The sequence below is a fragment of the Acartia tonsa genome, chromosome 10, assembly GCF_053477335.1.
Source record: "Acartia tonsa isolate MP-2025a chromosome 10, ASM5347733v1, whole genome shotgun sequence".
NCBI classification, from domain to species: Eukaryota; Metazoa; Arthropoda; class Copepoda; order Calanoida; family Acartiidae; genus Acartia; species Acartia tonsa.
Genome location: NC_137269.1, coordinates 8,819,440 through 8,831,773, shown reverse-complemented (window position 1 = coordinate 8,831,773; position 12,334 = coordinate 8,819,440). Strand labels below are relative to the sequence as shown.

The 12,334-nt window shown below is 33.3% G+C and overlaps 1 protein-coding gene across 1 annotated transcript in view; it reads left to right on the top strand.

The window, feature by feature from the left end:
• The window catches only part of LOC145330336 (nephrin-like), an 82,604-nt gene extending 72,776 nt beyond the window's left edge, over nt 1–9,828 (top strand). The window contains exons 20-26 of the mRNA XM_080174969.1: nt 3,837–3,916; nt 4,682–4,735; nt 5,130–5,251; nt 5,816–5,903; nt 6,431–6,600; nt 6,903–7,002; nt 7,827–9,828. Coding sequence (XP_080031095.1) covers nt 3,837–3,916; nt 4,682–4,735; nt 5,130–5,251; nt 5,816–5,903; nt 6,431–6,600; nt 6,903–7,002; nt 7,827–9,752 — 2,540 coding nt within the window. The 3' untranslated portion in view covers nt 9,753–9,828. The remainder of the gene's footprint in view (nt 1–3,836; nt 3,917–4,681; nt 4,736–5,129; nt 5,252–5,815; nt 5,904–6,430; nt 6,601–6,902; nt 7,003–7,826) is intronic.
• The last annotated feature ends 2,506 nt before the right edge of the window (nt 9,829–12,334 follow it).

Here is a 12,334-nt window from a genome sequence, read left to right as displayed (position 1 = left end):
ATTAATGTTCGCCTGTCCTACCGTTTCAGAGCTTCGCTTTTGTGGATGTTGTCATCCTTGTTTTAAATTTTGTTTATAGATTCCAATATAAGTTTAAATCAGGCATAAAATCTAACCAATAAAATGGAAGGTTTAAAATAAAATGTTCATTTTTGGTACTTTCCCTCAGAGTGCATGTGGAGCGCGAAAACCTCTTTCACTTAAAAAAAATAAAATAGGAAGGGGTTGGTGAGCCTATCCACCCGGGTACCAATAGAACCTTACTCAACCTAACTTAAAGTAATAAGCATACAAACGATAAACTACCCCTCCAATCTAAATTGCCAATATTGTCATCTAACGTAGATATATTTTTAGAATAACTGAACAATATTATAATTACTATTAGGTAATCTAACACTAACAGATCTATAGTATAGATGTATAACCAGACAACTACCTCCATTCCTTTTTCGTCTGCTTCTAAATTGTTTTCTACTACTTAGCTGTGTTAATATAAGCGGCACAATTGGTTGATTTTCATTGACCCAATAGAAAGGTTGCACAAGGTGGTTGCGATGGGGAGATACAGTTATTTAACCCTTTCTCCCTCTAGTGTTTTACTATAATCTAACACCAAAGATACAACCAACCCCTTTAACTTTGTAGCTTATTAATAAGTTGCGTATTCTTTTATGTGTCATTTTTTAAAAACAAATTAATTCAAAGAATTAAATTTATTTAAGATTTATCAAAAAGAATAGTTAAAGATTGAAAGTTTTAAATATTTTTGATAAAAGAATGATTTTCACAAATATTTTGAAAATCATTTCCATTAATATGAAATTGTAAATAGTATGAATTGATCATTTTTTAAAGAACATAAAAATACAATTTATAGTGATGAAACATCATTAAAAGCGAAGCTCTAAAACGATAGGACAAACGAACATAAACACTTGTAGAGTGTCATGACAGAATATGAATTTGGATAAGTCTAAACCAAATTTGTAAGTAAATTTGTTGTGAAACTGCTTAAATCCAGAATATTATTTAAGGGCACATAACATTTTCAGGACTTTATTATAGAGATGATTCGCTTATAATACTGTACTTTATTGTCCTAGGAATCAGGATTCCAAAGATTATAACAGAAAAGGTCAGTATGATAATTATATCATATCATTGTTTGGTTTAAAAATAGTTTAAAATCAACATGTTTTAAATGGAAATACGCACATTCTGGCATTGAGTTACTAAGCTTTTTAATCGTACCTAACAACTATAGGAATCACCAAGCCAAGTTCTTAGTCGACAAGACAATTCTAACATGTCTAAATTAACCATAAGAGTTATCCGTTATGAACGGACGTACAGTCCCTAATTATAGACAAGCTTCGCCTTTAAAAAGAATTTCTATTATATTGAACTTATTTTGAAGTCTCTGAGTCTTTTTTTTTGTAAAACTTGAAGGTGACAGAATGATTAAAGTTTTAGTGGCGTCAGCAAAAAAAAAATGGCACGGATAGAACCAAATATATTCTAGAGTATAGTAAAATCTAAACCTTATGAGTTTCTATTAACTTTTTTATCATTTTGTTCACAGGAGAATTGTTGAAATTTAGACTTAGTCATACAGTTGTTTTGCCTTTTCAAAAAAGGGCTAATCAAAAATAAGACTATAAACCCATAGCTTTTGCAAAGAAACCTTTTCAAAATAAGTAGATTATCAAAGAAATTTCGTATTTCAACATTATCTTATAGGAAAATACATCCCTCTCTCTCCTTTAATAATACACAAAGATACACAGAAAATGTTTTGTTCAGAAAAAAAATTTAAGACATAAAATTATGTCAACCAATGTTTCTTTGCAATTGCTTTCACTCCCCATACTAAAAGTTCTTTAACTATTTTAGTTTAAGTTAAGTTATGATTTTGGGAGTCCTACTGGGTTTCTTAAAACAAAGATTGCTTAAAATCAAAAGCAAATATGGTCTATGAAATTATTCACCTACTTTAAAATATAATGAAACATCTCTTGGCTAAAAAGTTATCAATCTTGCATCCTGACCATCTTTATCAACTAAACTGTTGTTTATTGTTGTGCAATGCTTCGAATGGATATGATTATACTTGTTAAATATTAAAGTGTTAAGATACAAGACGTGAAGAAATATATAAATCATAATCAAAACTTTGACGCGCAGTCAGGGAATTAGGAATAGTTAGTTAAAATAAAACTATCAAAGAAGAATCTTATAATGCCTAAAAAAAATGACGTTATACAATACAAATAGCCAATGATAGGCCAGTATACATTGTAATTGACCAATGGTATAATGTATACTGACCTATCATTGGTCATATGTATTGTATGAGGTCTTTTTTATAAGGCTGCTTCAATTTCAAAGAATTTAGATTAAGAATTCTCCCTTTTTAAGAAACGCAGCTACTTTGTATGTCTGTGTGTTCGTTTTACGACGGTTAATTTATAATCTATTCTCTCTCTTACTCTCTTTAGTCACATTGACAAACCCAAGTAGGTATAAATATATAGGCAAACATTATTAATTGGCTTATATGGCCCATTCCATTTTATTTCCTTAGCTTGGCTGTTATAGCTGAAATGTCAATGGCATTCATGAAAATTATCTTTTGGACGTATTGAAACGTTTTCTGTACTAAAGTACAGCTAATTTTTAGAAATATTTTTTTCCTTTTTTTGCTTTAAAAACCTAAAACCAGATCACTTTATTCCTGTCTTTACGAGGCGAGAGAGAGTAAAGAAACTTCTGAACAAACTTAACTTTCTACCTTAACTTTTGGTTATAACACAAACAATTTACCATTTCTATTACCTCGTAAGGGCGGGATTCTCATTCGAGTTAAGTGATTATCTATAGAATCTAAAGCATCATCAACGGGTAATGGAATGCGATACTCTAACACCTAAGGATATTAGGTTATATAACATCCATCAGACAACCAACCCTTTGATTGCACGACCTTTGCCTGAGAAGTCCCAACTGTGCATGGTAATGAGTTGCGCTTGTTTATGGACCAAGGCATTCCACCTACTCTTACTATTTATGTCGCGCACCAGACAGAGCAGCAGTAGGAACCATATTTTTAATGTTTAAACAATTTAATAATATGTATCATTGATCAAGGTTTAATATTAAAATTAATTTAAATTTTAAATAGACAACCGAAAATTAAAGTAATTCTTAGCCGTTATAAAAAATTATTCAGTTTATTACTATAAATAAAAGATAAATTTTCAAGTAACTTAATTTGCATATACCCTTAAATAAGGCTACGTATGTTATTTGTTACGTATCTAAAGAAAATGGTGTAAATATTAGTAAAAACTTGATATGATTATTCATCTTTATAGGAAGAAGAACAGATAGATTCGTATTATATAACTATTTTGATAAAAATAAGTGTTAAATACAAAAGGTACATTAAACAAAAAACAAATATCTTTTCTCTAAACTACTTTGTTTCTAGATTGTTTCAATAGATGTATATACAGATAACTACCTCCCTTCCTTATGACCTTATTTGTCTGCTACCAAATTATTTCTTACTACTTGGCTGTGTTAATACACACTACACCATTGGTTGATTTTCAAAAAGTGGGCAAAAGGACAGTGCGATAGGGAGATACAGTTATTTAACCCTTTCCCACTCTAGTGTTTTACTCTAATGTATCAATGTAAATTTGAAACCCGCGCGTCAGCCGCCAGTAAGCCTAAGGGAAACGGTTTAAATATAAGGCTTAATCGCAGCTGCCGAGCTCTGTTAATTAGGCATTTAAAATTTGTTTCATCTGAAACCTTATTTTTTTTAGGCTATACCATTGATTCCAACAGAGTTAACTTATCCTGTCGAGTAGAGTGTTCACCTCTCTGTCATATCAATTGGCTAAAGGTAAGTCAGATTAATTCAGGGACTTGAAGGGATAAGACAATAGACTTTAAGTTAATGTTCAACCTCAATTATGATAAACAATTTGATTGGTAGAAAGGTTTAGACACTGAAGGTACTTATCAAAAAAATTTAAAAATTATTTCCTAATTTTATAAATATTTCATTAATGTACTTAATAAAATGAAAACTAATTTATTCTTTTGAAAGAGATCATTTACGTAAGTAATATTGCTAGATATTTATTTAAAAGATTTTTAGAAAATTATAATTTTCAAATTTATTCTTTCATAATATAGATTGATTTTATTAAGAGAAAATTGTCTAAGAAATTTAATTCATGTCTTGATAAAAAAAGTAACTATATTTTTAATTCTATCAAAATATAAGACAGTTTGGATCATGAAAAGAAAACAAAGTAGCGGGTTTCGTCGTATTTTCACAGTAGCCTTTCTCTTATTTTTGACCCATGAGGGGCCTGTTTTCTAACCCTGCGGGGCAATCATTAACATTTACATAATCTAAATTAACCTATCAAAAGCTATCGTGAAAATACGACGAAATCCGCTACTTCGTTTTCTTTCCATGATCCGACATTTTTTGTCAGAATGAAAATTCCTCTGTTCGGATTTGTTTCTGCATTTCAGTGTCACTTAAACCCATTTTTATTCATGTACAAAATTAGATTTTTTATCATTCTTAATAATAACAAGTTTTTAAAAAAGAAATTTATTTTTTGTTCTATAATTTAATTTGTTGTTTTATTAGGATGGAGTTCCAATTGAAGCATCTAACGAACTTTATTCAATTACGGCCAGACAGGTAAAATAAAGAAAAAATAGAATTGTATTTTTTTTTTAACAAAATTAGGTCAATTTCATTATGATTAACATAAAAACTAAAAAGATAAAATATTAATTTATCATTATAATTTAACATCGTGAAATTTATAGAAATATCAAATACTTTGTTAATGTCTAAGTGTCTATAAATAAGCAACTATAAGATTTCAAAATATCGCAGTGGGACAAAGTCTCTCAAAAATCAGCCAAGTGATGTCATAAAAATGAAGGATTATCCATCTATTTTTTTAGGGGGTTTCCTTTACCACTTCTCATCTCATCCCTCATTTTTATGACGTCTTACGGCGGTTCTTTTGAGACACTTTGTAAAACTTCTTAATTCTTGTTATACTTAACGATATATTCTACTTAAGGTGCCGCCAAATTTCTCTACCAATGATTTTGAATCTGTTGAATCCATCCTGACCTGGAACCTGGACAACCTGCTCCAGGGAAAGCTGGACAGAGAAACGGACAACGCAAACTATTCTTGCAGGTATTAACATCAGGGATCTAAAGGAATAAGACAATTGCAGATAAATTGATGTACACAAAATTACCAATACTGAAGTTTAAAATTAATGGTTGCAGTGTTTGAACACTCAACTAAATAAATCAACCAATCAAAAGCCCCCAAAGATGTCAAACCAACGAATAAAAAAAAACGTTATTATAAATTTTTGGGGACTAATGTAATAAAAAGCCCATGGTCTCATCTCTCGTATTAACACTCAGATTTTACTTTTAAAAACTACATTAAAAGGTTAAAAACAAGGATAACAACATACATCAGAAAAATTATTGTTGAACAAACGGAAAACAGCTTACAGTGCTTATAAAAAAATTGACGCCATACAATACAAATGACCAATAAAAAGCCAATTTTCAACAGAGTGATAAATGTTATTTGTGAAAAATGTGAAAAAATGTGTCTCTCTTTAAAAAAAGTGTAACTTTTTACTGGGAACACAATTTTTTTTCTTCATTTTTTAGATTAATTAGAGTTCTATACTTGAAAGGTTCTAAACATATTAATTTTGGCAATTTTTTTATAATTTAGGAGTACTGATACGATTGTTGGACCTGGCGTTTCTAGTGACACACATTTTAGGGTTGAATACCCACCGGATAAAATGTATATTTCAAAGGTGAGGAGATTTTTAATAAAAATTTGGTTCATTTTGGATAACTATATTTTGATCCCATATTGGTGTATTCACCACTATTCTGCACGCATTTGATTAAAATATAAACAAATTATAATATAATCTATGCATATATTTTTATTGATATCCAATTTAATCTTGAATTTAGTAATATGTAATCGTGACTGAAATATTTATAACTAGCGGCGTCGCCCCTAGAGGCCTCTAGAGCGCTTGAGGAGGGGGGAGTTAAATTGAATTTTTTTAAAAAGGAAAAAAAAAGTGCCTTCCTCCCCTCCCCCTAATTGTATTTTTTTGGAGGGTGGGAAGGTAATTTTTTTCTAGGGGTGATTTCTCTTAGGGGTGGTGGTACTCTCCCCCAAAATAGTTATAAACCTTCCCGGGACCTATGAGAAGCTACCTTATTAAGGAGAACCCTATCGGTTCAGTGGCTAGCGAGATCCTTCGGTACAAACAGACAGACAGACATCGTTCTACTTTGTATTATAGAGATATATTTATAATTTCAGACCATAATCAACGTGACAGAGGGTGAATCTCCTGAACGGCTGGTGTGTGGGGCCGAGGCCTATCCTGAGGCCAATTTTGTATGGAAGTTTCGGGATGAAGTGATCCAAACTCATAATGTTCTCTACTTCAACAATCCTATAACACGAGACAGGGATGATTTTGTTTATTTTCATTGAGTTTTTGTATTTCCTTGTTGTATGTTTTTAGCAAACAAATCCCCTAAAGAAAAAATATAAAAATGTTTTAAAAATAAGCCTTATGACGTCATAACAATGAGGGATTATCCATCCCTTTTTTGGGGTGTTTTCTTTCCCACTTCTCCTCAATTCTCCCTCATTTTTATTACGTCACATGGCTGATTTTTTAGATACTTTGTCACTTCCCTTTTGTAAGGTCTATTTTAGACAAAGGGAAATTTTTAAGATTTTTGTTTATGAAAATATGAAAATGAACAAGAACATGTATAAACAGGGGTGGGGAGTATGTGTGCGAGGCAACGAACCGCCATGGAACCGCAAGAATTTCTACAAGAATCAATGTTATGTTTAAACCGGACTGTGAAATTCAGCAGGTAGTGTATTTATTTTTTTAAGGGTGGGGGGATTTAAAAGGAGGAGGGAGATATTACAATCAAATTTTGAAAATGAAACAGATTAATTATTCTGCTATTGGTCTATCACTCCTCCATATTTCCAACATGTAATTTTCATAAGCACTAACCCTGCGGGGCTTTACTGTATCATAGGTAAACCTAAAATGTGAATTTTATGTTATTTTCATATGGTCAAGAGGGGGGGGGGGAATAATCCCACCCCCAAATCTTTAAAACTATGTTAAATTTTATCCCTTTTGTTAGCTAGATAGGAATCAATAAGATAAGGGTAAAGTTTTTCAAAGGGGGCAGGGGGCATAAATCACCCAATATAGTTCAACCCTTTAAAAAAAACTTCAGAAAAGGGTCTAAAAAATAAGCCTGGTGACGTCAGAAAAATGAGGGATTGTCCATCTCTTTCTTAGGAGTTTTCTTTTCCACTTCTCCTCTCATCTCCCTCATTTTTATGACGTCACGTGGCTGATTTTCTGCTAACCTTAATTGTCTTTGTTTGATAAAAAGGAAAATTGCCTAAAATAACATATATTAATTTCAACTTATACTAATATTCATTGATTTTGATAGTTCAGTGCAAATTAATATTAGTGCAGTAAAGTTTAGAATAAGGATATGCATAAAAAGTTTTAATTTATTTAAATCATTTTTAGTTTGTGTGATTTTAATTGTTCCAATAAAAAGAGGTTTATGAAAAAAAATTTAACAGGAGAGTTGATACTATTTTCAAAACTAATTTGTCTCCAATATTCTAACCAAAAAATAACTAATAATATTTGATTTTTTAGGAGAAATATGACGATGAACTTATCTTGACCTGCATAGCTCGCTCCAACCCTCAGCGGGTCACGTTTACCTGGACCCGTGGACCCGGCGGGGGTAACCAGACCATCAAACAGGAGACGCGTCCAGATGGCCGCAGTGACCTGAACATCCTCCTGATGCCAGAAGCCCTCGGCATGTACCAATGCTTTGCCAACAATTCTGTCGGTCAAGGGATGCCTTGCGAGATTGATATACGCGGCATTGCTGCACTTAAAAACATTTCAGACGCTAATATAATAGTGATTGTGGCTGTGATATCTGCTGTCCTTGTGGCAGCTACCCTTGTTATTATTATTGTTTTCATGTGCCGGAAAAAGCAGTCGGGCGAGAAGAAAAAGTGTGCCAATATGGCCGACTTGGTTGAGGACCGGAAAGTAGGAGGTGGGTCCGTCGGAGGCATGGTCAACAATAATGGCGGTAACGGCATTAGTGACCTTAATAACGGGACAAGTGGTGATAATACTGCTAATAGTAATGTAGATCACAATGGTCAGCCGCCAGTGCATAAGTGGCCGCTGCGGCCAGGTGTACATGTTCATGTTAACGGCCTCAACACGTTGACTGGCAGCACCACAAAGTTAAACCATCCTATCAATGGGTTTTCGTATGGAGCCAAAACTTCACGCAGTTCTTCTTCTAGTGGCTCTGACTGGGCCTCAAATACAAGCTCCAATCAGGATCTTAATACTGACTCCGAGAGTAAACATAAGACTTTGACCAATCGTTTGAATACTGCCAATGGTGGGTCCAACAGCAAGAACGGTTCAGAAACCGGTTCTAGCAAGGCAGGCAGTGGAGTGGGGGGAACCTCAAGGGGTGAGGGAGGCACTAGCAGTGCACAGTCAAGTACACGCCAAAGAAAAAAACGCAATGGGGGTGATCCTAGCAAAAGTCATGCCTCAGAGCTGCCAACATTTTATGAAAATGTCAACGGCCGCGGAGAATCGAGCCTGACAAGTCAGCAACAAATGTCAGATCGGGCCAGGTCACGGAGTCCAGGCTCCCCATCCATGGAGAGAAATAATGTTGCATTAGGCCATCATCAAACAACTACAGAGAGCTTATCCAATAACCCCAACGTGGCAGGGTTAGCAAGTGCTGCCCTTGGTCGGCCACGAAGTCAACAAAGCAATCCAATCGGTAACGGCAGTGGTCTCTATGCATTTGGCAGTAGCCGTTCCAGTAAAGGATCTTCGCGGCATTCAGCGGCATCCCCAGCTTCATGTGGTATTCATTCAGCTCCTGGCGCTAGTATAGCATCAACTTATACTTCTAATCGTGGCGGGGGAACAATAACAATGGGTGGGGTAGGTCCTGGAGGTCCTGCAGGATTTAATTACCCAGGCAGGTTTTCAACAATGTCAGCACATGGTGTAAATGGAGGTGGACGCCTGGATTACCCAGTTGCTGGTGATGTTGACCCTCTACGACATCCCCACCTTGGTGGTGATGGTGTCAGCGACAACAGTCATGGGCACAACAGCCTGCTCATCGAATATTCCGCCCACGTCCCATACTCGTCATACAATACGTCCGTTGCCGGTGGTGGTTTGCGGGGTACTGGGGTGGTGGGGGCGGGAACTACGACAGACACGCCAATCCTGTCATCCCTCACGAACCAGAGCTTACTGCACCAGCGGTCAATGGAGTTGCAACGCTCCATGGACCACCTGCACTATTCCCACCACCCGCATCCGCATTCGGCCGCCACCCTGGCGGCGGCTCAACAGCATCGGTCGCTGGACCAAAGCAACCTGTACTCTACACCGCTTCTAGCAGAGCCTATATCACCGCCACGACAATTTGATTCATCGCCCCAACCCGCCGGCGGAATGGCCAAAGGCGTTGCAGTTAAAATGGCTAAACCAAATAGACATGCATTGTATTAGGAGAAATATTTAATTAAATGTTTGATTTTATACTATTTGAAACTATAATATGGGTAAAATGTATTTATTATTATATTATTATATAAAAATATAGGAAAGCTGTGTACCAAATCATCACAAAAAATAGTCAGAAAAGTTAACCTATAATTAATTTATTTTATGGTACAAAATTGATTATTCCATATCACAAGTAAAATATTTAATTATATGAATAAATAAAAATTGTTAAATCTAGTCCTGTAAGATAGGCAGTTTATTTATACAACATTTTTAAAATGTGTTTTTATGCAATATACATAGGGTTATAATCAAAACTTTAGCTGTATTGCGTTTTTTTCGAGAAAAAATATACACGAATTTGAAAATATAGAATTTTATACATAAAAATATTTTTTCTTCAGAAGACTAATCCTAGCATAAATTAGTCTTCATGACATAAAAATAGTTTGGCAATTACAACCCCTTATTCCAAGGATACATTGATAGGTATAATAAGGAAAAAAAATACTTCAACTTTCAAATTTTTTTTTTTTATTTTTTATTAATGACTTTTTCACTTTAAGTGTTTTTTTAAGCGGAAAAAATAACAATTTATATAGATTATAGGGGAAAATATTAATAATATTTCATTGATCTATCCCTTTTCTTTTAAATGGTCGCTTTCGCATAACAGAAATGTCCTTTTATGAGCAAGTAAATATTAGGCTTAATTTCATATGCAGATATGGTTTTAGTACTTTTTGTAATCAAGAGCATAGGAAATAATTCTATAATTCTTTTACAATTTTAATTTTTTGGGGTTAAATCATCAGATTTGTACAAATGGTACACCTTCTCTTTTGAAAAAAAAACATTAGATTTTTTTAAAATCTAGTATCTAAAGAGATAATATAATATGAAAATAGTAGAAGCTGATGGTTAACCATCCATTGAATACTACTTTGCTAAACCCATTGATGTAGTATTGAGATAGGCTTTATCCAATTTTAGGTTTTGTACACTTTGAATAATCTTTCATTTTTGCAAATGTTTTGGTTAATGAGAATAAAAGTAGGCTATAGGATCATTTATTAAGGTAATAAGAACAAAGCAAAATTATTATCAGTAAGTTTGGTTAAAATTTAGTTCCATGTTATTTTACTTTTGAGTTCAATTACTAGTTTATAGGTTTACTAGCGGCGACGCCCCAAGAGGCCTTTAGTGGCACTTAAAATGTTTTTTCCCCCAAAAAGTTATAAACCTTTCCAGGACCTATGAGAAGCTACCCTGTTAAGGAGAACCCGATCGGTTCAGCGGTTAGCAAGATCCTACGGTACAAACACACAGACAGACAGACATCCTCTTACTTTATTATAAGGATAGGATTATGGAAGAGTTTTTTCACATTATTAAATAGTACAAAAGGTACAAAGAGTACAACCCCGGAAACCCAACTCTTTGCAACCTCTATTGAGTTGAAAGGACATTGATATATTATTGAGAGCACAGAGACAAGTAGTTGGCACTCTCACAAACCTTTAATCAATCATTCTCTAGCACGGGGGGGGGGCAGGGATAGATTTCTCACACATTTTTCCCCCAGACTCATATGAGAAAGCTCAAAGAGTCAAGTGTGACGTCATAAAAATCCATTTCTTTTTTAGGGGTTTCCTGGCCTACTTCTCCTCTCATCCCTCCTTTGTAGATGTATTTTTATGACGTCACACATGACACTCATATAGTTCAATATATTGCATTCTTATAAAATATTTTTAATGCTCTCCCCCGTGAAAATGTGTAAAATTGTAAAATTCTCAGATAACAAAACTTTCAATGGTGGCAAGTTTAAATTATCCTACAATTGACCCATCTATGTATTATATTTTTTCTGAAACAAAGGGTATAAACTAGGAATCATATATAAATATCAACTTTTATTAATAAAAAAAGGGGATGTAGGTTGTGCTAAAATTCCGTAAAGGTGTGAGTTTTAAGGCTTAAAAACAGTAGTAGAACGATAATATTTACTAAATATGTATATTACTTATTGAAAAGAACTATAGACAAAAACTTTTTTTTAAAAATAATTCTATCGTTCTACTACTTTTTTTAGCCTTAAAACTCATACTTTTACGGAATTTTAGCACAACCTACCTCCCCCTTTAAAAAAAATATGAAAATAAACTAGAAAGGGTTGTTTCGAAGTTTTTGGGTTATAAAAGTGAGAAAAGTAACTTGTTTTGTTGAAGTCAAGTTGACTAAAATTAAAGCAACTTAAAATTAAATGGGAGGAGTGATTACATTGTAAAGATCCCAAAACTCAAGATATTAAAACATCTGAGGAACATACAAGAAAATTTAGAAATGGTTTTTCAGACATTTTTTATCGTTAAAGCTTTTAATGGTATAAAATTATAACAAATTAAAGTTAATTTTATAATGTTCATAATGAAACATAAATATTAATTTTGTCTCTTTATATATAGAAAGCAATTTACATTTTTATTTTTTCATATCTTGACTATCTCTACAATAATTACAACACACTCTTAATTATAATATGTTACTTAGAAAAAGAAATAATTTTTTTATGTATAAAATTC